We start from the raw sequence: 23,359 nt of genomic DNA on the forward strand, positions 1-23,359 counted from the left end.
CTCAAACTCCAAATGTACCTTTGTTGATAATGGAGCAAGGAAATAGACCAGAGGCTGCCAAAGCTCTTGGGTCTGGCAGATCCACCTGAGACGTCTTTGAAAAAAAGAGGACATAAAAGGGGGATGGATAGTGGAGTACAGAAATCTTGAACAGATCCGTGTGTGTGGCAAGTAGCATTTATACACATACTCATCCCTCTTCCTTGTTTCCTCAGGTGTTATCGAGCGCTGGGAGCTGCTACAAGCACATAAAAACGCAGCGGACATCAAGCAGGACCTGGAACAGTGGCAGAAGCTTAACTCTGACCTGTCTGATGTCACTTCCTGGCTTGGCAGGGTGCTGCCAGAGCTGGAGAGGCTGAAGAGAATAGCACCGTCCACCAGCATCCGAGACATTGAGGTCAACATCAGGAAACTCAAGGTAACAACCAATCTGAGAGCAGGAGGACGTTCGCGGAAGTAAAATAGGCAAATGAAAAAGTGAAACCTTGGGATATTTTCCTAGGATGGGCATAACTGAAGTGTATACGCTGCTCAAAAAACATGAAAGGAACATTTAGAAAACAATCATGTTGGATGGCTGCATATATGGACTGACTAATGTGATAGGAACAAAAGGACGCCACATCATTTGATGGGGCCGAAAATTATAAACCTACAGAGGGGTGAATTCAAACGGACCGTGAAAATCAAAATGAAAAAATTACAAAGCACGCTAGTCCATTCTGCAGAAATTTCATTGCAGCAACTCAGAAATGCTACTCAACACTTTGCTTGGCCCCCATGTGCTTTTATGCATGCCTCATGGACGGTGTCCTGGGGGATTTCCTACCAAATCTGGACACTCTGAGGTGTAACCTGGCAGCATCGGCTGAACCAAAACATAATGTCCAGGAGGTATTCTATTGAATTTAGGTGAGCGTCGAGGCCAGTCAGTAGTATAAATTACTTCATGCTCCAACTCCAAGGCTGGGGGAGCCAAGGTCTCACTGCACCAGTGTAGAGTCTGACAAGATGTTCATCCCAATACTTGGGAATCAAGGTGCTGTTGCCTGTTACAGGCAGCGTAATTTTCTTCTTGACTTCTTCAGACCATGTCACATGTGCTCAGGGTGGACCTGCTCTTGTGCGGTGCTGCTCATCTGTGAAAAGCACAGGGTGGGTTGCCAATTTTGGTATTCTATGGCAAATGCCAGTTGGACTCCACAGTGCTGGGCAGTGAGCACAGAGCCCACTGAAGGTCATTTTGTAGCTCTGGAAGAGCTCATCCTGTTACTCCTTGCACAGAAACAGATATCAGTCCAGCTGATGGATTAAGGGCCTTCTATGGCTCTGTCCAGCTCTCCTGCCTGTCTCCTGGGATCTCTTCCATACTCTTGAGACTGTGATGGGAGACACAGCAAACCTTCTGGCAATCTCACGTATTGATGTGCCATCATAGAGGAGTTGGACTACCTGTGTAACCTCTGTAAGGTCCAGGTATCTACTGATGCTAACAGCAATGACGCTCACCTTAGCCAAATTCAAAACTACTGAAAAAACAGTCCGAAAAGATCAGAGTGCACCTTTTTTAAATTTCATTAACACCAAAGTAGCTGAAACTGATTAACAACCTCCTCTGCTACTTAACTGCCCAGATCATATCCCAAAAGTTTAACTGACTTGCTGCTGATTAGATTGAGTAGACTATATACTTCAGATCAAACCACATCTAAAGTGACATTGTTTCTCCTCCTGCTCTCCTCTTCCTTATTAAAAAAATAAATAAATAAATCAGGTAATATTTGATTTTTCCTGTGCTAACTTCAATTTTATTGGATTATAAGCTAATATTATTGAATATATAACATGTTAAAGATTTATGTTTTTTCATGATGAACTTATTGTCAATTATCTTTTAAAGAAGTGTTAATTTATTCAGCGTGGATAAAGACAAGATTAGAGGAAAAATCTTATAGATGTGTTAACAAAAAGAGCTGTTTTTGGTGAGAAATTAGGATTCCAGCAGTTGTTTTGTTTTTTTTCCTGATTTAGATGTTAAAAAAAATCTTCCATTTTAAATGACATTGACAAGACTGGAAATAACGTGTGAAGACTGAAAGTAGATGAGTTGTCATGTCATTTGTCCTACTGAAGAGAATGGGCTGGAGGATGTTCATTTATTTTGTATAATTTAACTCCAATTTTAGCAGGATTATATCAAATAAAACTGCATGCAGCCTTTCCTTGTGCTCACTCCACCCAACTTAACTTTTTCTTCTGATTAACAACCGTTTGGGGAAATACAAGTCACAATGCAGAATAATCAAAGTCGAATGAAAGGAATGTCAGCACAGTAGATTTTGGAACACTTCATCTGTCGTTTGTCTAAAATTAATGTTTTGGGGGGGGGGGGGTTTCTGCTAAGGAGATGCAGAAGATTTTCAACAGCTACAAGTGTCTGATGATCTCCATCAACCTGAGCAGCCGTCACTTCCTGCGCGGCGACAGCACCGAGCTGCACGAGCAGCAGGAGGCCCTGGACTCAGCCAATCACAGCTGGACTCAGGCCTGCAGCGGCCTGGAGAGCTGGGAGAGGAGCCTGCACTCTGCTGTCATGCAGTGTCAGGTCAGACATGGAGACACCTCCTGAACGTTTACCCCATAGAGTTCAAAATAGTAGGAGTGATTCACAAAATGTGATTTGACCTGAATTGCTCTCCTCTTATTCAGGAATTTCACGAGACGCTACACTCGCTGCTGCTGTGGCTCGCTCAGGCTGAGGACAAACTCCGCACAGTGAACGTCAACGACCGCTCGCACTCTGCACTCCTGCAGCACAGAGACACGCTCACAGTGAGACAAACTATAGTCTTTTTAGTCTTGCCTTATTTTTGCACTAACATCATGTTGACTCTAATAGTCTGGATCTGACAAATATTCACTAAAATTTGTAGATATGGTTGCTGCAATTTCATCCTTGTTTTATACAGGAGACACCTATTCATCTACTCACACGTTGTCAAAACATGACATTCTTCCTGATTGGCATAATAGGTTAAATATACTTGAATGTTTTATGGAAAGCTGCAGTGATTGGTGTAAGTAACACAGAGCCTGTGGAGTCTCAGCTGATGTCTTAATACTGCCCTCTCTGTCGCCACCTGCTGCAGGCTCTGCAGGAGGAGCTGCGTGGCCGGCAACGGCGGGTTTCATCACTGCAGGCAATCTCCTCCCAACTTCTCCTGGAGGCCACTGGAGAGGACAGTGTAGAGGCCAAAGAGAAGGTCCACGTCATCAGCAACAAGCTGCATCTCCTGCTACGGCAGGTGGCTGCAGACCTGCGTACACTGCAGGGAACACTGGTAGGTCCATCTTCCTCTCAAAATCTCTGTCATGATATAAAGCAGCGGTGTCAAATAAAAGTCCTAAAGACCAGAAATGGCCTGGCAAAGAATCCAATTGGACCCACAGTCACATGAAGGACTGCAGAGAGTTTGACATTTTACCTGTATTGTTATAAATTTCACTACTTTTCCTTTTCCTATTGGTTAAACCTCCCATTACCATAGAAACAAGGACAATGAAAGATTTTCTTTCACTTGTCCAGCTGTATGTGGCCCACAATGTAACTTGATATAGAGCTATAGTTTATGTGGCTGTGCAAAAACCATTAAAAAAATCAGTTTTTCTGTTTGTGAACATTGTTAAATGTTAAAAGTCAAATACAGTTAGGCCCATAAATATTTGGACAGAGACAAGCTTTTTGTAATATTGGCGCTGTACAATAATTAAATTTGATGCAGTTTTAAATGAAACAACTCAACAATAAAGTCTGAAGTGCAAACTTTCAGCTTTAATTCGGTGGGTTGAACAAAAAGATTAAAATGTGAGGAACTAAAGCATTTTTAACACAATCCCTTCATTTCAGCGGTTTAAAAGTAATCTGACAAATTAAATGCCTGAAAATAAATGTCCATATCTAATACTTAGTTGAAAACCCTTTGCTGGCTGTAAATAAAACTATGATCCGAAGGTGCACCTGCAGATTTTTCTGCCTTCTAGCTCATTGTTGCAGCTTTTAAACTCAGCTATGAGGATAGCACTTTATGGGTCTGCAGCTTCTAAATGATCCCTTCCAAGATGTTTCCCAGAAAAAGACTGTAATTTAGAACGATTCATGCAGGAAAAAGAGCCGGTGTTGAGTTGATCCACTTCCATTAAATTATTTTTGAGTGTAATTCAGATCATATTTTGGTGCACAGCAGTCCAGCTGTAGAGTGGGAATTTCTGGCATGTACTTGCAAGGAGCAAGGGAGAAAACAAACCACCATTCAAGGGTCAATCATTCAAATATATATAAGTCATTTATGTATTATTGGGTCTACCTTACAATAAAGCGCCTGAGGTGACTGTTGTTGTGATTTGGCGAAATTGAATTGAAAAGTGCATGCTCTAATAGCAGTGCCTTTAAACGTGAGTTTTGCCCTCACTGAACTCTGTACTCACATCTGTTCAAACACAAATCTGGGGGAAATGCAAAAATGTGCAGCCGTTTGCTGCTCAACATTCCTCAAAGCCGATCATCTGTCAACGCTCTGAACTCGTGACTTAGAGCTGGTTTGATGAGTCTTGTCTCACTGTCACAGGAAACCTGCTCCACCAGTTCTGAAGTAGAAAGCATTGGTCTGGGAAAGCTCAGCTCACCGCTTCTGCAACAGGTACACCTTGGTGTTTTACCTTTAATTTAGACTGTTCAGAAGCTGCATTAAAATAGAGTAAAATTGAACATGTATTTCAGAATATGATCATTTTAGCAGTGTGATGTGTTAAATAAATAAAAGTAAAATTCATCCACTGAACATCCACCATATTAATAACTGTATTTTTCACTGCATACTCTCCACATTTGAACCTGTCTAGAGTACATTTGGTACACAGGAACATTTTGGTAATTTGGCCAGCAGGGGTGCCGCGGACACAGCCACACACAGAGTTACTTTTTTCTATTTTTAATCTGTTCTGAAAATGTTACTCGTAACACAAAATGTGTTACTGTGTTTAATAAGCTTGACATGCTTTTTATACATGTTAGGTTTAACATTCTTATTAATGCAAAATATTAAAATAGTAAATTTACTCAAGTGTTTAGACTGAGCAATTTTTAGCTACACTGATAACATGCACACATTCACCTGGCATGCTGGTAGTGTGGATGTTTGATTTCATCTCAAAGTACATTTGAGGCAAAAGTCTTGTGATGTGTTACACATTAAGTCCACATTTCCCAGTTCCCAATTAGAATTTTCATCTGGGATTCCCATCAACTCGGACTTCCAGCTCGGAAAGTCAGAACAGCCCAACAAACCCTGACTTTACAATGAGAGTAAACAGTAGTAAAACTGTAAAACTTGTAAACTGCACAGTCACTGTTGTGTATTTGTGACTCATTAGGCACGCTGGTCACAATAAACAAAAACAAGTATTGCTCTGTTTTGCTTGTGATTAATGCTAACTTGCTAACAAGCAAAGCAAATCCTGATTTTCCTCGAGGGCGGAATATCTTTTGGAGGAATGGCATATTTCCCTCTAGCAGAATTCCAGAAACTTGTACTGGCAAGCATTAATTAGATATCGATCTCCTCCACAGTGTGTTTATTGTCCTGTCTTTCTTCCTTCACTCCAAACTGCTCAGGGCAGATGGCCCCGCCCCTCCCTGAGCCTGGCTCTGCCAGAGCTTTCTTCCTGTTAAAAGGGAGTTTTTCCTTCCTACTTTATTGGTCATAGGGGTCATCTGATTGTAGGGTCTTACCCTACAATCACAGATACCTTGTGGCATTTCTTGTTGGGATTTGGCACCATATAAATAAATTAAATTGATCTCGGGAGTGGCGTTACTCCTTACCAATACCATTTAAATGCCAGTTGGACTCCACAGTGCTGGGCAGTGAGCAAAGAGCACAGAGCCTACTGAAGGTCATTTTGTTGTATGTTCAGGATCACTCCTGAACATACAACTTCCAGGGAACACAATATTCAAACTGGAACCTGTTTTTTCTTTAACATTTATATGAGACCATAATACATTTAACCCTCTGAAACAGACTTATTGGGGAGAAAGTCAAAAATTGCTATCTGGGTATTTTGGAGGGTTTTTTTCTAAACATATTCTGATTGCCTAGCTTTTAGGTTTAGTTAGGGTTGGGGTCTTCACCAAAGATGTCTTGGAGTTTTAAAGCAGGGGTGTCAAACAATAGACCCTGTGGGATAATTTCATATGTCAGTTATCAGTGGCCCATCGGTATTTGGGACAGCAAGTGCAGTGGTACAGGCCAGGTACACAGCGAGACTGGGAGCCCGATTTAAATGCAAGCGAGTTGGGAAAACGCAAAGAAAGGAGTGAAAACATAAACTGAGCAGCATCTGGCTGCATTTCAATGATATGGGAGTCTACAAAGCAGAGTGCAGAATTTATAATAACTAAACTAGGAGCTGGATAAAGTCATACCCGTTTTAATTTTCAGCAATTTTCGGTTGTGCAGGACAAAAGGTTTCAAACTTGTCCTTGTTTCCCCAGTGGTAGTAAATCTGTAAAAAAAAAAGCTGCCTAGAAAAAGACTAAAGTTACAGTTCAGTACTGTATATTACATAAAAAAGACTATATATAAAGTGTCCTTGAAAAGCAGAGAAGCTGAAATGTGTGCTTGTAACACAGAGCCATGGATCAGTGTCTAAATGAGTCTCTCAGATCTGAATGTGCGCTTGAAGCCATTTAGAATAACTAGTTTTATGTGCTGCTCACCACAACAAACACAAGCATAAATTTTGAACTTTTTACTGCATTTTCACAAGTTTTACAGCTGTTCCTATTGATAAAAACCTCCCTTATGGCCATTCATACTACACAAAGTAATTAAGCAATAAACAATTAATGTGTTGACCCCCAGTGCCCCCCATACCAGAGGCAAGAAGGAGAAGATCTGGTTTAATGGGATGTACTGTGAGATCTGTTATTTAAATATAGACATGTGTGGTATCCACAGAAACGTCACAATCTCAGCTAAAAGCTCACAAAACCATTTCAACAACCACTGAACCAAACACAAAGCGCAAACATACACGAACATGCTGTTGGGTGCTGAAAGCCGACATCTCTCAGATTCCAAAACTCCCTGACCAAAAGTCACTGAACCAGCAGCAAAAGATCTTTGGAAAAAATTGTCATGAATTTTGTCTTACCTTCACTGTTTTGCTTCCACCGCGATAAAGTCACACTTCCTGCACAGATATCTCTCCCAGTGTGCTTTGAGACCAGTTTCCTATCAAAAATCTCTATTTTCTGCAAAATTCACTTTCTTATTACACACCATTCTACCATTGTGTAGTGTTGTCAGCCGCTGTCCAAGTGATAAACACATGTGCTTTTTTCTTTGATTCAGGAGGAGGCTGGTCTGCAGGCAGCTCCGGTCAGACAATCAGCAACCAAAAGGTACCTTTTTATTTAATTAGAGTCAGAGTTAAATGAACCTTAAATCAGTCTCTATTCTAAAAAAAAAACAAAAAACTACAATCTTAGATCTCAAAGTGCAAAACGGCTGTTTATATTGCAGATTTGAGAATACAAAAATAAAGATGTTGTTTTTGACTTTTGTTCTGTTTGGTGAACAACATAAACATCTCTTTACTCTCTCAACATTTATCCACTTGCAGGGAGGAGAGACAGGACTCTTCCCCACAGCGACCCCTCTTCTACCGGGTTCTGCGAGCTGCTTTCCCCTTGCACCTGCTCTTCTTCATGCTCCTGGTTCTGGCCTGCCTGGTGCCTCTCTCTGAAGAGAACTACAGCTGTACACTGACCAACAACTTTGCCCGATCTTTCTACCCCATGCTGCACTACACCAACGGCCCCCCACCCACATGATCACTGCCACACTTTGTGTCCATGTTCTCCTTATAAAGAGATAGTAGAAAAAAAACAAAAACAGCCATATAGTGGAGGTAAAAATCCCAAATAGACACCGTTAACAATGTGACGGGTCATGTACCTGCTCCCTCCCATACAAAAATGAAGCACAGTTCTTCATGTCTGAAGGAATCGTGTTCTTCACTCTAAACTTTATTGCTGTACTAAATTATTTATTTATTTATGCTCCTTAACAAGAAGCCATATTACTGCTGTGTTTAAGTTGTGATTTTTAGATTGTAGATTTGCCAGCTGATTTCCCCGCTGAAACAATTTCACACTTTTCAGATTCAGACGGTGCAAAAGGAAAAAAGGCTCCACGATTTATTTTGATATCTTCTATTTTGTATAGTGCGGTATGAGGGATTCGAGGGCGGTTATTACCAAAGCAACTGAAGAAATGTGAGGAGTACACCAGCCATTTTCTACCACTGCAGCTATTTGTACCGATTTTGTTTGTTTAGGGGGTTTCTTTAGGTTCGGGGGCAGTTGTTAAAAGCACATTTTGTACAGAAAGGAAAAGACACGTGTTCTTTTTCTTATTTGGGTTTTGAAATATTTAAAATAGGAATTGTAAGAGTTTTTTTCTTGTAAATAATGGCAGTGACTCCTTAGCAGACATGCCTTTGTGTATCCAACAGAACAACCATTCTTTTAACTCATAATGTTCTTTTAATGTTATAAATGAATCTTGTGTATAATGGAAAACTACTGAGAAAAAAAGGGTAAATTGTTGCTTTCAACTGTGCTATTTAGCTGGGTTGTAATTTAAAAACTCTTAAGTTGATATATTGAAAATGTGATAAACAAACTTTTAAGAGTCAGTGTGATGAATATTTTCCTATGATATACGTGTGATATTTTAGCCGATCACTCAACCTAAGAGTCACCTTGATGCAGCTGTGGTTGCTGTTTCCAAAGTTGCACATTAGCCGGCTAGCAGCTAACTTTGTTCACCTGCTGTTTGGCACTTTTTGCCTAAAAGAACGAGCTGTAGGTTCACAGGTAGTTGGTGGGCTAGCCAGCAATGCATATATACTTAATTCATCCTCTCAGGTGTCCCGTAGCTCAGACAGATAATTAAAATTGTTATATTAAACAATATAAATGAATATAAAAATCTAACAGCTGTAGGAACAAATTCTCTTCCAAAGGTAACTGCCATTTTTACTTCTAAAATATTAGGGAGTGGGTAAATATTATTGTCAAATTTGCTCATGACAGTTTCCTCACAAAGTCGATGTGCAGCTTTACAACAACAACAACCCCCAAAGGCTAAAAACACAATTCATCTACAGACCTGGTAGTTGACTGTGGTTTTGGCCCTATATGTGACTTTTTGTTTTATGTATTTATCATAAATTGTACAGCTTTTTTTTTTGAGGTTTTAAACTTGAGCAGGGCTATCCAACTCGACCAATGACACGAAAGTCTGCAACGATCACCCATTATTACGTACACATGAGATTTTTCTGAATTGTTTTTTGTTCCAGTGCAGATGAACAGCGCGTCTCAAGAGCCACACGGCACAATTTGAGTTGAACTTGAATGTAAGAAATCGTTTGAGAGGTGAATGTAGCTGTGTCCATGCACAATCAAAGATCATTAAATGTGTGTAATTTACTGTTAAAGTTACTGATAAATGTTATAAAGAAGATTCTATGAGCAATTCAAAACTGTAGATAATTTCAGCCTCGGCACAAAAGCCTCACAGAACAGAAACAACAAAAGGTGTGTAAAGTTTGATTTATTTTGTGATCTCTTATTTATGGGATGTACTGTTTGTAATTTTGAACTGACAATAAACCATGTTTGCCACGATGTGCTGCTGCTGCTGGTTGTGAGTTCACAGAAAAGACAGGTGAAAAAAATCCACAAGATCTGACACGAGTGTGTGCGGCGTGCACAGACTGCCAACAGAAACAGCTTCAGCATCAGATTTGGGTGTGTGTTCATGTGCGCACAATCCACAAACATCAGGAAATAAAGCAGAGTAAACATATATTGGTCTATTAACAGTGGTTAAATAATCTGGCACTAAGGTTAAATTTACACTGGCACACAAGTGGCACATTTTATGACTTGGGAATGAGTACATGGTGCATCTATTTCCTTTTAGTTTGCTTTGTGTGACGGAAAATAAGCTGTTTGCAGTTTTGATGTTCCAAGTAACAGGCTGTTCTCTCAAGTCTTATGTGGTTAATGAGATCACAAAGCAAAGAAGACACACAAATGAGCCCTTAAGGGTTTATATGTACAAGAAGCTGAATAGTTTTAAAGGAAAATATCAACAGCCAACAGTTTCTCAACCTTGAAAACAGAGCGATTCTGGACTGATGCCAAAGCTCAATTTGTCTACATGAGAAGTTACAGCTAAGAACATGGATAAATCTGCAATGTGCAACAAACACATTTCTCTTTTTTTTGGTGTCTTACTGTTACACTGCTGACATACAGTGCTAAGTCATTTAATTAAGCTTTATTTATACAGTGCCAAATGACAACAACCGTTCCCTGAAGGTGCTTTATACTACTGTAAAGACCCTAAAACCTACAACAATACAAAGACTCCCTATGGGCAAGCAGTTGGCAACAGTGGGAAGGAAAAGCTCCCAGGTTCTGACAGGAGGAGCCAACACCCATGTACCATACACATCTACATTATTTTTAATGACCAGCAGGGGGCAATCTGCCTGGCTACACAACGACTTTACATCTGTCAAGAACTGCTTACTCTGTGACTTAAATAAACACTATGGGCTCAGGCAGTAGTTTAAAATTAATAATGAAAAAGGTAGTAAATTTTCACAGTTCTGGGCATTTTTAAAAAGGAGGATTATCTAAGATATTTATGTCATTTTCACAGTTAAAAACGAGTTAGACTTTTCTTATCTCCAAATTTCTTTGTTACGGACAACAATGAAAACTCTTCACTCAAGGCTTCATCATGGGGGCTCACCAACCATCGGGTGATGTCACAGTGACCAGTGTTACCATTAGCATATTAGTAAAGCCAAGATCAGTAGCTTCAAGTGTGATAAACTTCAAGTGCTGAAATCAAGTATAAAAAACTAAGTTTCTGTTGTTGTAAAGTAATTTAATTTTGTGCATTTTAGCTTGTACAAACATATGGCTTAGGTATGGCTTGTTTAAGGCAGTCAGGCTGTTCCGATTCTAAATCTAACAGTCTGAAAAAAAGTTGCTAAAGCTCATTATATCAGATTAGATGTATTACTATGACTAAATTGTGAAATTTTCCTTTTTTCAAATTTTGCTGGTAGCCTTTGCAGAAGGGGTCTGTGCCACTGTTTACTGTATAAATTCAGCATTAGTTTAACCAGAGAAACAGAGAACAAGTTTAACAGTCGTTTTGGTAAAAGGCCACATACTGTTGATCGAATCCACAAACAGATAAGTACAAAGACTGTAGAAAATTCCTGCGTAAACAGGCACAGATTAAAACACCAAAGTGCACAGTAATAAAAGCAGAAAAAACACAATAGGGTGACAGAGAACAGCGTCCTTTTACGTCCTTGTACGACTAACAAATCTTACAGAAATGAACGTTGACTTGTTGGCCAAGTGCACCCTTATGAGTAAGTGGAGACGGTTTGTAGATGGCTTGTTCTGGATGTTACATCAAGGTGATAAAAAGAGATACAAATACTGTTTATCAAAAAAAACGCACACAGGCTGCCGGGCAGCCAGCCAGTGATGTCCTTATGAACAGCGATGGTAGTGCACATTCACAAGAAATATTTACGCACACAAAATATACATTCGATCAAAAAATTTTTTAAAGACTACAAAAATCTTGACAAGAGAAACTTTACCTCACAACAGCGCTTTCTGTTTTGTTTTTTTATGGGTTTTTTTTCCCAATCTTTGGGTGATGAATATCCACTAAGGTTTAGCCTCAGTCAGTTCTGTCACTCTCAAGCTGTTTCCGTGACAACTCTATCAGGGATGACGTAGGTTGTTGGCTCCACCGATGGACCTGGACCTGCATCCCTATTATCCAGTGACAGGTGCTCCGCAGAAATGTAACTGTGAGGGAAATTATTACAGTTATTTTCCAGAGGAAGGGAATGATTTGCTATTCTTAAGCACTCTGGACATGGAATAAAGTCAAAGTTCATTTTGGGAAGTTTGAGTACTGTGCACAAGTCTTGAGATACCCCTCGTTTTTTTAGACTTTTGCTACAAAAAAATGGAAATAGAAATAGACACATGGAAAGTATAAGTTCAGTTCTAACAAGCTTGAAAATCAATAGTTGTTATGAGCAACTTTATTCCTCATTTGAGAATCACCTTTTTGTTTTAAAAATGCTATTTTATTCCTATCACACTGTTTTATCTTTGGCATTTTTTACAGTTTCAACTGCTCTTTGGATATAAATACACTATATTCCCAATAGTATTCACTCACCACTCAAAATCACTGAATTTAGGTGTTCTAATTACTTCCATGGCCACAGGTGTATAAAACCATGCTTAGGGGCATGCAGACTGTTTCTGCAAACATTTGTGAAAGAATGGGTCGTTCTCGGGAGCGCAGTGAATTCCAATGGTGAAATTTCCTCCCAACTAAATAATCCACAATCAACTGTTAGTGGTGTAATAATAATAATAATAATAAAAGGAAGCTATTGGGAATGACAGCAACTCAGCCATTTGTGGTAGGCAGCCATGCAAAATCGGATGATCTGATATCCTCGTGTTGGTGTTGTTCCCAGACCATCATGAAAATGTTGTTCCAGGTTCAACATTGCAAGTGACCAATCACATTGTTGTGACGTTATTCCTTTGCGCGCCAAGCCATTCGTGCATTTATGAAATTCCAATGTTGCAAGGACAATATCAATTCTGCTTACTGTTTATTAAAGGGTTACGGTTACGGTTAGGGTTAGGGTCAGGGTCCATTGATCGGCGGACAGAGGCGGTTTCACGCAGCTTAAGTACAGTTTTTTGTTTTACGCCGGTTTTTCCCGAAGTCGCAAAAGTATGACGTCACAACATTCTGATTGGTCACTTGCAATGTTGATCCTGGAACAACATTTAGTATGATGATCTGGGAACAACACCAACACGAGGATATCAGATCAACCATGCAAAATCATAGAGGTCACTGCAGAGGTCACCAACTTTCTGTAGAGTCGATCACTACAGACCTCAAAACTTCTCGTGACCATGATATTAGCTCAAAAACAGAGAGCTTCATGGAACGAGTTTCCATCCGTCAAGCAGCTGCATCCCAGCCTGACATCACGCCAGGGTGGCTGTAGCTCAGGAGGCAGAGCGGGTCATCTAATGTTGGTTCCCTCTAGACTACATGCTAAGTATCCTTGGGCAAGATATTAACCCTAAGCTGCTCTCCGATGCGTCCATCAGATTGTGAATGTTAGTTAATAAGCACTTAAAATCATAGAAGAAAGTGCTTGTGTGAATGGGTGAATGTGGCATGTTGTATTAAGCGCTCTGAGTACTCCGGGAGAGTAGAAAAGCGCTATATAAGAATCAGTCCATTACCATTTACACCATGAAGCACAATGCAAAGTTTTAGATGCAAGGGTGTGAAGCACAGCAACACTGGACTCTAAAGCAGTGGCCACATGTTCTCTGGCAATCCAATGGCCGAGTTTGGTGTGGGGTTGCTTTTCAGTCTTTAGTTCCAGTGAAAGAAACCTTTAATGCGTCAGCAGACCAAAACATTCTGGACAATTTCTTAGTCCCAACTTTGTGGGAACAGTTTGGGGATGGCCCCTACACACCAGTGCACAAAGCATAAAGAAATGTATGAGCGAGTTTGGTGTGGAAGAGCTTGACTGGCCTGCACAGTCCGGACCTCAGCGTGATATAACACCTTTTATAGTTGGGCTGGCATTATATTAAAGCCTAAGGATTAAGAAGAGGATGTCACTCAAGTTCATATGTGTTTTAAAACAACAATCCAAAGGTGAGTACATTGCAATGGATGACATCCTGTGCAATAGTGTTTATGTGCAATAACGTTTTATTTTATTATGCTGGATGACTGTGTTCAGGTTCCAAGGCAGACAAGCAAATGCTTTGGGCAAAGTAGTGGATCAGAAGGACAGCTTTTAATGCTCAGATTCATAGGTTCATAGTGCTAAGTGGCTTAACCCGAGAAAACTAAAGCTGGGTGACTTTAACCCACATGAAAGTGATAGTGTTACAAAAGTGCACATTGGTGTTTTGGGGTTAATAACCAGAAAAACATTGCTCTGGAATAGTCAAGTTCAAGGACAGAATTGAAAATGAGAGAAGAAGCAGCCAAAGAAAGACCTTCAGAAAACCTGGAGAACTTTTGCTTGAGACAAATTTAAGAAATAACAAGAAACTCAAGCTCCTTGGAATCAAAACATGAAGAAATGAGGCTGGGTATTTTACCACAACTATGCAGACAATGTTTTTTGTACATTTTCTTGTTCTGTAACTGTTCTGTAATGTTATTTTGTACTTACTTGATGATATATATATATATATATATATATATATATATATATATATATATATATATATATATATATATATATATATATATATACATATATATATATATATACATATATATATATACATATATATATATATATATATATATATTGTTATTATAACTTGTAGGCTTTTGTGTAACACTTGTGGGTCAAGCTGACTTGCCTTTCATTTTTCTTTTTCCTTCTGTCCATCATTACTGTGCTTCTTTCCTTTATTGCTGCATTTTTTCCTTTCTGTCTTCCTTCATCTCTTTCTCGACTTTTACCTTTTTCCTCAACTACCTTCCTTTTCTTCTCATTTGCCTCCTATCTTCCCTTTTTCTTGTCTTCTACTCATCCACCATCCCCCTGCCAGTAGCTTCTACCTACATTGTTTTGTTTTTTCCTTTTTCCTTCAGTTTATCCTCCCTTCTTATCCTCTGTTCCATCACCTTTCTTTGTTTCTAAACTTAACACGTCTGCTTTAAGTGCAGTAACAGAACTTACTCGTTGCTGTCCAAGTGAGACCCCGCTAAATTCTGTGATGGAGATGTAGACTGAAGGGTGAGCAGATGTCCGTCCAGGACCGGGACTTCCGCTGGAGGCACAGTGGTATTGTCAGCAGCTGTAGCCATCTGGTCCAGGCCTGGCTGCAGGTCAGATGGCGGTGGGGGGAACTGTTGCTGTTCAGAGTAAGTGTCAGAGCCAGGCGAGGATGATGATGTTTGACTGCTGCTGCTGGCTGTGTTGGCATCCAGCATCTCCAGGAGGAGGTCGTACACCAGCACCGCATTCTTCCTCTTCATGGAGGACAGGTGGTCGATGCCTTTGTTACTGTAATGAGAGGGAACGTGACCATGAGCCCAAAAGAAAAGAAGAAAGGGAATTAAACAACTAAGGACCAGATCGCTCAAAGAAATGAAAAGCAGTTAAACTGTTAATATCTCAAATGAAACCTGATGTATATGGAACTCCAAAGTGTTCAAAATTAAATAAATAAATAGGACACGATGAAATAAATAACTATGTGAATAAATAAGACACAGATATGTAATGTGAGAATGATATTTTGAAATAATGGAACTAGAGATGGACCGATCCGATATTACGTATCGGTATCGGTCCGATACTGACCTAAATTACTGGATCGGATATCGGAGAAAAATAAAAAATGTAATCCGATCCATTAAATATCACGAAAGCACCTCACAAACTTGCAACACGCCGTAACTCACCTCAGAACGTTAGCACGTCGGAGCAGTATGCATCACTTGATAGAGCGGCTGTGGCATGCGGGACCTGTCGGTGGTCTGGATAGCATTTGGAGCTTCACTAGCAACCCGGCATTTCATCTCCGACAAAGTTATCCCCGAGAGAAGTAAAGCAAGTGTGTAAGTCCATCTCTAAATGTTTGTAAAGCATTCCTGCGTTAAGCTTAACAAACGATATATGGAGCGACTGCCTCTTCTTGCTGCTACTTCAATCATGAAACTGCTTAACGATCAGCTGATCGGCTTTTCTGTCGCGAGTCTGTCTCTCTGGTTTGTTTTTGGCCCACTTTGCACCAGAAAGAGGAAACCAGCGGCTGAACAACAGCAGCACGTTTAAGCTTGATAAGCTGTTGTTAGAATTTATTTAATATTACTTTCTACTCGAGGATCTTTTTCTTCGTAGCTGACGGCTGGTAACTGTGCAGGGGCGGATCTAGCAAAGTTTAGCCAGGGGGGCCGATAGGGCATTAACAGGGAAAAGGGGGCACAAAGACATACTTTTCTTTCTTATTCTCATTTAAAATGTCTAGCTTTTAATAAATAATTATCTGACACCCAAAGTTTTAATTTGATGTAAAATGAATAGAAGTCAATTACTGTATATAGTGACTATTAAGTCTAATATATATACCCTAGTAAGCTATAGTACTTTTTCCTTTGGGAAGGTACCATCTGTGCAGTCTGCAATTTTGTTGAAGAAAGATGTTGAATCTATTTAATATTTCTTGAAAAATAATTGATTTCTGTGCATTTTTTTTCACACTGCATCAAATTAAGGTTGATTACGTTGATTAAGCATCATGAGGTGGAGCGTGAGGGGTGGTTCCCCATTTTTTATTTATTTATTTTTGTTGTTGCTGGGAGTTGGAACCCTATTAGTTAGGTTGCTTAATATTTACGCTAAGTACTCTTTAAAATACCAGAATAGTGAGGATGGTGTAGGTTGAAGTTTATTAGATTGATCAGTATTGCTGAACTATGAAATATTTTTTTTTGCATACAGGTATAACAGAATAGCTTTAGTGTAGTTGTTGTTTTAAACTTGAGTATGAACTTATACAAAATGCAGCAAGATATTTTTGTTGATTAAAAAACACTATATCGGATTCATATCGGTATCGGCAGATATCCAAATTTATGATATCGGAATCGGTATCGGACATAAAAAAGTGGTATCGTGCCATCTCTAAATGGAACACATTTTGAAAAAAAAGCTCATTATTGTGAAATATATTGCATTCTGCTATATAAATTTACTTATTATTGTGAAATATTATTTCATGGTCATTATTTATCACAATAACAGAGATTATTCCTGAGGCATTTTATTTATTCCCAACCATTTTTATTCCAAAATGTCCTTTTTTCAAAGTCAGTCTTTATTTCAAAATCCCGTTTTTCCCAATGGCCTATTTATTTCATAATGCGACTTTTCAGCAGAATGACTTTGTCTGTCAATCAGTGTGAGTGGCCTTTGCACCTATTGGCTGATCGTTTACTATCGACTAGTTTTCCTGGATAACTGCTCCGCGGACGGCTGCTACAGGTAGCAAAAACGTGCTAGGTCAAAAGTCGGGGAGGATGGCTATGGGCTCCAAATGTGGTCATAAATATTTTGTACTTGTTAAAAAGATTTGTATGTGTAAAAAATATTTGTGTGTGCGTAAAAAAGATTTGCATGTGTAAAAAAGATTTGTGTGCGCGTAAAAAAGATTTGTGTGCGCGTAAAAAAGATTTGTGTGTGGACTTAGCCCAAAAAAACCCTGCAAGTTACAAGTACGAATTTTGACCCTATTTTTCTTCCTTTCATCTGATTGGTCAATGTCATGTCAATCACAAATGTAACAATCCAATCAGAGAACAGATGGGTTTGGCTGTCGGAGGGGCGCTTTTTTGAACTGCAGGTCTTTGAAGGGAATAAATGCCCGTTTTCATGCCAACCCAGCGTTTTCCTTCATCACCACGAAGGAAAACAGTCTGTGGTCGTCCGAGTTTGGTGATTTTTGTGTCACCGGTCTACGTGTTTAATATAGGGACTTCCCCAGCCTTTTCAACAGCGCTGCGGACCACGGGGTGGGGGCGGGCAGTGTTTTGGAAATGACAGTCTTCATTACAAAGCTTTCTTCGTTATGAATTAGCATACATGTTTTTATTGAACATTTGAAGAACCAGCAAAAAAAAAACAGAAACTCTTGTAGAGGACATAAAGTCAGAGATAGAAAAGACAAGGAGCAGGTGCATCTAGTACAGGTAGAGCTGCTGCAAAAACCCACAGAGCCCAGCAGCCAGCGAAACAAATTCTGGATCCTTTGCTTTTAGTTAGCAGTTAGCATTAGCAGCACATCCTGCGTCCCATGTGAATGGACTTTTATGCTGCGCACTGTGACTCACAGCAATGGTCCTGGGTCAGCCCTGACTTTGTGTTAAACTAATCCTAAAGTAATAATGGTATTTCTAACCACTGATATAGCACAACTTTATCCTTTCAACAGCTGCTGAAAGTTAGGGGACCTAGCTGCTATCGGATATTTATATAGCGATCCTCCAGCTTCAAACGGTATCACCCTTCAAGGACCTGCAGTTCAAAAAAGCGCCCCTCCGACAGCCAAACCCATCTGTTCTCTGATTGGATTGTTACATTTGTGATTGACATGACATTGACCAATCAGATGAAAGGAAGGAAAATAGGGTCAAAATTCGTACTTGTAACTTGCAGGGTTTTTTTGGGCTAAGTCCACACACAAATCTTTTTTACACATACAAATCTTTTTTATGCACACACAAATTCTATTAAAACATTCAAATCTTTTTTACACATACAAATCTTTTTAACAAGTACAAAATATTTATGACCACATTTTGAGCCCATAGATGGCGGTCTGGTGTGAACTTCAGTCAATTCTGCTCATTTTAGGAGATCAGATAGAGAGGGATCATTTACCTGTAGATACTGTTTTGAGTCGTTTAGATGATGTTTCTGAAATGCTTGGGATTATAATTGCTCTTCAAGATGTTAGCATCGATGACAGCATTGTCGAAAGGAATGTCTGAAGTAAGTTTATGCTGTAATTTAACACCTGTGTGAGTCTGTACACAGCATTATTTAGATATTGACCTTAATTATGACGTTTGATATTGAAATATTATCGCTTACTTTTTTATTGTGAATGTCTAAAATAAGTGGGGCAGCTACGGCTAAAGCTATCGGCGCCATCTCGTTGTTGAGACACGTTTAGCCGGCGCAGTGTTAGCTGTTAGAGTGTGTTAACTCGGAGACTGGGGGCACTGGAACCTGTAGGAACCTTTTACACAGAGTAGACCCACCAGCTTTCCACAGTCTACTTACTTATCACATCTTGGTAGACAGCAGGGTCATTAGTGCTTTAAATAGTACATAGTTGAATGTTTCATTGCTGTTTGCAGCTAATTGTTCTCTGATAACACATAACAAAGTTGATGTTAAATAGCAAGTTTATTGAAATGGTTTTGTCTATTACAGCAGCATTTTAAATATCATACTTTCTCTGGTGTCTTCAGTAAAGCTAAAACAAGAATACATTGTTTTGTTGAGACTTGCTGTTATACTAAAAAAAAAAAAATTATGTGCAGAAAATCTGATAGGTATTCTTCTATTGGGAATGAGGACTTGGATGCAAAAGTGCTGGACATTCAGCGTCATTACCCAAATGCCGGCTGCAGAATGATGATGGGACATCTACGATCCAGAGGCATACACATTCAAAGTAAGCTGATATTGTTTGAATATCCAAACACCCAGAAAGCATGTGTCAGTGTAGCCATGATGTGATATTATAATTTAGGCATCAAAAATGACTAGGCATGTTCGTATCACTGTTATGCAGTTATGTTCTTGTTTGAACCAGTTTGTACACGATTCCCTCTCCTCAGTAAATCTGTACAGCACCTGGATACTTACCTGAAGCAATGAAGATCTGTCTCATAAGCATTACAGTGTTTACAATACAGTCTTTTTGTAGTTGGTAGTACTAAGACATGATCTGTTTGTTAATCAGGATTTCGACTGATGGATTCAATGAGACGAGTCAATCCAGAAGGGGTCATGATGCCACGGTTATCTATTTAGACTGCAAGGCGTCGTCAGTACAGTGTACCAGCACCAAATCACCTTTGGCATATCGATGGAAATCATAAACTAATTTGGTCAGTGCTTGCATCACCTTTTCCCAATTCCATTGAAGTAACAGGATGCATGTATAAAATTGTAAAATGAAGCCTTGAATTTGTAAATGTCATCTTAAATGCTGTCATATAAGGCCATTTACAGGATTTGCTATAGTCATGTCTGAGGCTTTACATTATGCATGTGATTCCTTGCACTACAGATCTTTCTGTAAAGTGTTTAAGTTTCCCTTCTATTATTTATTTTACATTCCTGTTATAACATGTTGTCACTTTATATGGAACTGAAATATTGGTCTTGCTTGTATGTAACTGGGGACATGACAATGTTTTTTCTTGTTTTGTTTTTTTTAATTCTGCCTTGTCAGATGGAGATTTGTTGTCCATGGTGGGATAGATGGTTTTTCGAGGTTAATTGTCTACCTTAAAGCTGCCACCAACAACAAAGTTACAACAGTTTTTGATGGTTTCTTGTCAGCAATCAGACAATATGGCATACCGTCCGGTAAGAGGTGTTTAACAAATACAGTATGCCAAAAAACTCTGTATTGGACAGTAGTTATATTCAGATTGTTACTCTCACTGACTCGGATCAAAACTTCTCTACTTTTTTTCCAGGTCAGACAAAGGAGGGGAAAATGTGAAGGTTGCACATTTCATGGTGCAGACAATGGGGGAGAACAGGAACTCTCACACCAGCGGTAAGGACAAGTAAATTGATGGCCTGTCTTACATTGTTTTCACACATGCAATTGTAATAAAACAAATGGTTTCTGAGCATAATTGACTGGTTTCACAGCACATTAACACTACACTAATAATTGACTTGGAAGGCTGTTGACGTAGGAATGCCTGAAAAACCATAAATGAACAATTTCCCTCACTGTGTCTTATAGCATTGAGCACCTGTGGAGGGATGTATATGAAAACGTCCTTGACCTTTTCTACACAATCTTCACCCAGCTGGAGATTCAAGGACTGCTCAACCCTGGTGAAGAAATTGACTTGTTTGCACTGCACAGATGCTTTTTGCATCACATTCAACATCATCTTCAGTCATTCCAGGAAGCATGGAATCAGCACGGACTCAGAACAGCAAACAACCATTCACCTCTGCAACTCTGGTTGCTGCACAGAAAGGAGGGACAAGATTTGTCACAGGTACATGACTATTTGATCCGTATTTGTTCTTCTATGTAAAACTCTACTATCTGTAGTTGAGATGAGTTTATTTCTACTGTTCGAGTTGGTGTACCAAATATTTCTCCTGTAAGTGAAAATGTCTTTCAAGCCATTCTCTCCTTTTATTCAATCTGTCAGGTATAGATGGCAATACTTTAAACAAAGTTAAATTTGTTATACCTGAAGAGAACCAATCCTGACCTAGAATGGGTGAATGAATAATTATGCCTAAGAAACTCACATAGGCCCTGACAGACTCAATAAGTCCATCTAGGAACAGCTGCAGGAATCACCTCTTCAGTTTAGATTTAAAACATGTGCATGGTCTTTCAGGTTGATGAGGATTATGGTGTGGACTGGACAGGACCACATAATCACCGCCCATCAAATGAGATCACCATTCCTGAGATTCAGCTCCCACGTGCACTGAGTGAACGAGAGCTTGCTGTGCTACCAAACAACAGGGTTTCACTCAGTCAAGCTTTGGATACCTACTGTGAAACTGTTCAGTCACTCAAACTTATGTTTGATACCACACCTTAACTCTTCAAAGTAAGCAGGTGCAATATGTTCACACCCCTTTTTTAAGTTTCTACATCTATGGCTTTGTAGCTAATACTGACTCAAAACAGCATAACCGATTTCATTTTCAACAAAACAGTGAGTGGCTATAAAACAGGATTTGTTTTACACAGCTGTCACTTTAATAATAATAATAAAAATAAGTGACAATAAAATAAGTGATTTGATTTGATATTCATTTCTTGGATGTACAGTACATGTCAACTCTGAGCAGATTTAATACAATGCACACGGTAAAGTAGTATAACATCTTAATGCAAATAAGTTTTCCAGTAGCGAGAATAAAATAAACATACTGTGTAATTTATAATATAATATATATTATAAATATATAATAATATAATTTTGTTTTCTGAACTCTTTTTAATATAAACTGACAAAAAGCAATAAATGCTCACCTGTACTGTGTATTTTACACTGTCAAGTGTATTAAAGGAACTAGAACTCACTAGATTGTCCGTTTCTTTGAACACCGAGTACAGTAATGTGATGCAAGAAAGAAAAATGGTCTAATCTTACCATGTGGTTATGGAATCAATCCTAAACCAGACCAAAACCTGAGTCAGTAGAGTTGAGACACACCTGAATGTCCATTAGAAATGACTCATAGGTACAGTAGTGTGCAGGAAGACGTAGTACTTCAAAACAGGTGGAAGACTACTGTTGACCACTTCCACAGTCATTTCTCTCGGCAAGACTTCCCATCCTGTCCAAAACTTGATGAGGGCTTTTCGTTGTGCACAAGACGCTGCAACAGAAGATTGTTTTAAACTATAATGACATCCTATATTCATTATTTTGAGTCTTTTATGGAGAAATACCATAAAAGATGAACAATTACATAAAGAGCACAAGACATTTTTGCCCCACTCAAATTGCTGTTGTAGCTGTCATAGATAATTTTTTTGGTAACAAAGCTAAAAGTAGTTATATACAATTATAATGCAACTGATAATGCCACCACTCTGTTTTTTATGTATTGCATGGAGGCAGTATGGAGCAAATAAGAAAACTAAATTATACTATAGTGTACTTTGTTAATGACCCGAGATCACTGGACTGTATGTAATTTACCAAAGTATAATCAGAGAAAACCAATAGCAAAATACCTATCGCAGCAGACTTACCATTTTCAATGAAGGACCAAAGGTAGCCTGCCACTCTGCATTTATCCTCAAGAGAGCATTCCTCTTCCTCCTCATCTTCATCTTCTGTGGCAGGCCACACTATCCTTTCTAGAATAGACTGCATAAAATAGTTCACCTTGGTTAATTTTTTCTCTGAAATGCAACAAGATAAAATAAGCTTAATTTATCATTTTATATCTTTACTTATCTTGTAGTCTTAAGAGCGTCAGCAACATTAGGTGTATTTTTATTAAATGTAACCCAGCTGTTCGACTAGCCCAAGCATACAAAATAGTATATTGATGTTTTGTGTCAACAATTAATGTTCATCCTTCATAAATTAACCAAATACCTTTACTGTTCAGATGTTAAAAGATGTGACCTGACTTTACCTCACAACAGGGAGCAGTCTCTGAGTCCCTTGGTAAGAAAAGAGGAATGATGTCTGATCTTTCTGTCAGAAGCGGCCATACCATGGTCTCCTGAAGCCCTTTCCTCAGCTGCTTGACTTGACGGCTTGTTCGTGTTATGACCTACAACAGTGAGACCAAACCAAAACTGAAGTGTGAGTCCGTAAAGTAAAAAACACTTTAAATG

The 23,359-nt window shown here is 39.1% G+C and overlaps 2 protein-coding genes across 17 annotated transcripts in view; one reads left to right on the forward strand and one right to left on the reverse strand.

The window, feature by feature from the left end:
• LOC145419293 (nesprin-2-like) overlaps nt 1-9,763 on the forward strand; it is a 48,018-nt gene extending 38,255 nt beyond the window's left edge. For 4 of the 5 annotated variants that reach the window (XM_080293971.1, XM_080293972.1, XM_080293975.1 and 1 more), the window contains 7 exons: nt 216-421; nt 2,408-2,608; nt 2,713-2,835; nt 3,153-3,344; nt 4,629-4,700; nt 7,419-7,468; nt 7,690-9,763. In XM_080293971.1, the coding sequence (XP_080150097.1) occupies nt 216-421; nt 2,408-2,608; nt 2,713-2,835; nt 3,153-3,344; nt 4,629-4,700; nt 7,419-7,468; nt 7,690-7,900 (1,055 nt within the window). In that variant the 3' untranslated portion in view covers nt 7,901-9,763. The remainder of the gene's footprint in view (nt 1-215; nt 422-2,407; nt 2,609-2,712; nt 2,836-3,152; nt 3,345-4,628; nt 4,701-7,418; nt 7,469-7,689) is intronic. The other variant, XM_080293974.1, reaches the window with a different exon arrangement.
• esr2b (estrogen receptor 2b) overlaps nt 9,674-23,359 on the reverse strand; it is a 70,292-nt gene continuing 56,606 nt past the window's right edge. For 8 of the 12 annotated variants that reach the window (XR_013903815.1, XR_013903811.1, XR_013903814.1 and 5 more), the window contains 3 exons: nt 23,155-23,295; nt 22,763-22,880; nt 16,713-22,383 (listed from right to left, as the gene is read on the reverse strand). Coding sequence is in view for 3 of the 12 variants with exons in the window: in XM_026152755.2 (XP_026008540.1) it covers nt 11,878-11,989; nt 14,947-15,273 (439 nt within the window). In the remaining 9 variants the exon portion in view is untranslated. Of the gene's footprint in view, nt 11,990-14,946; nt 15,274-16,712; nt 22,384-22,762; nt 22,916-23,154; nt 23,296-23,359 lie in introns of those variants that run through there. The other 4 variants (XM_026152755.2, XM_026152753.2, XM_026152754.2 and 1 more) reach the window with 2 other exon arrangements.

This window comes from Astatotilapia calliptera, chromosome 19, assembly GCF_964374335.1.
Source record: "Astatotilapia calliptera chromosome 19, fAstCal68.1, whole genome shotgun sequence".
Lineage (NCBI taxonomy): Eukaryota > Metazoa > Chordata > Actinopteri > Cichliformes > Cichlidae > Astatotilapia > Astatotilapia calliptera.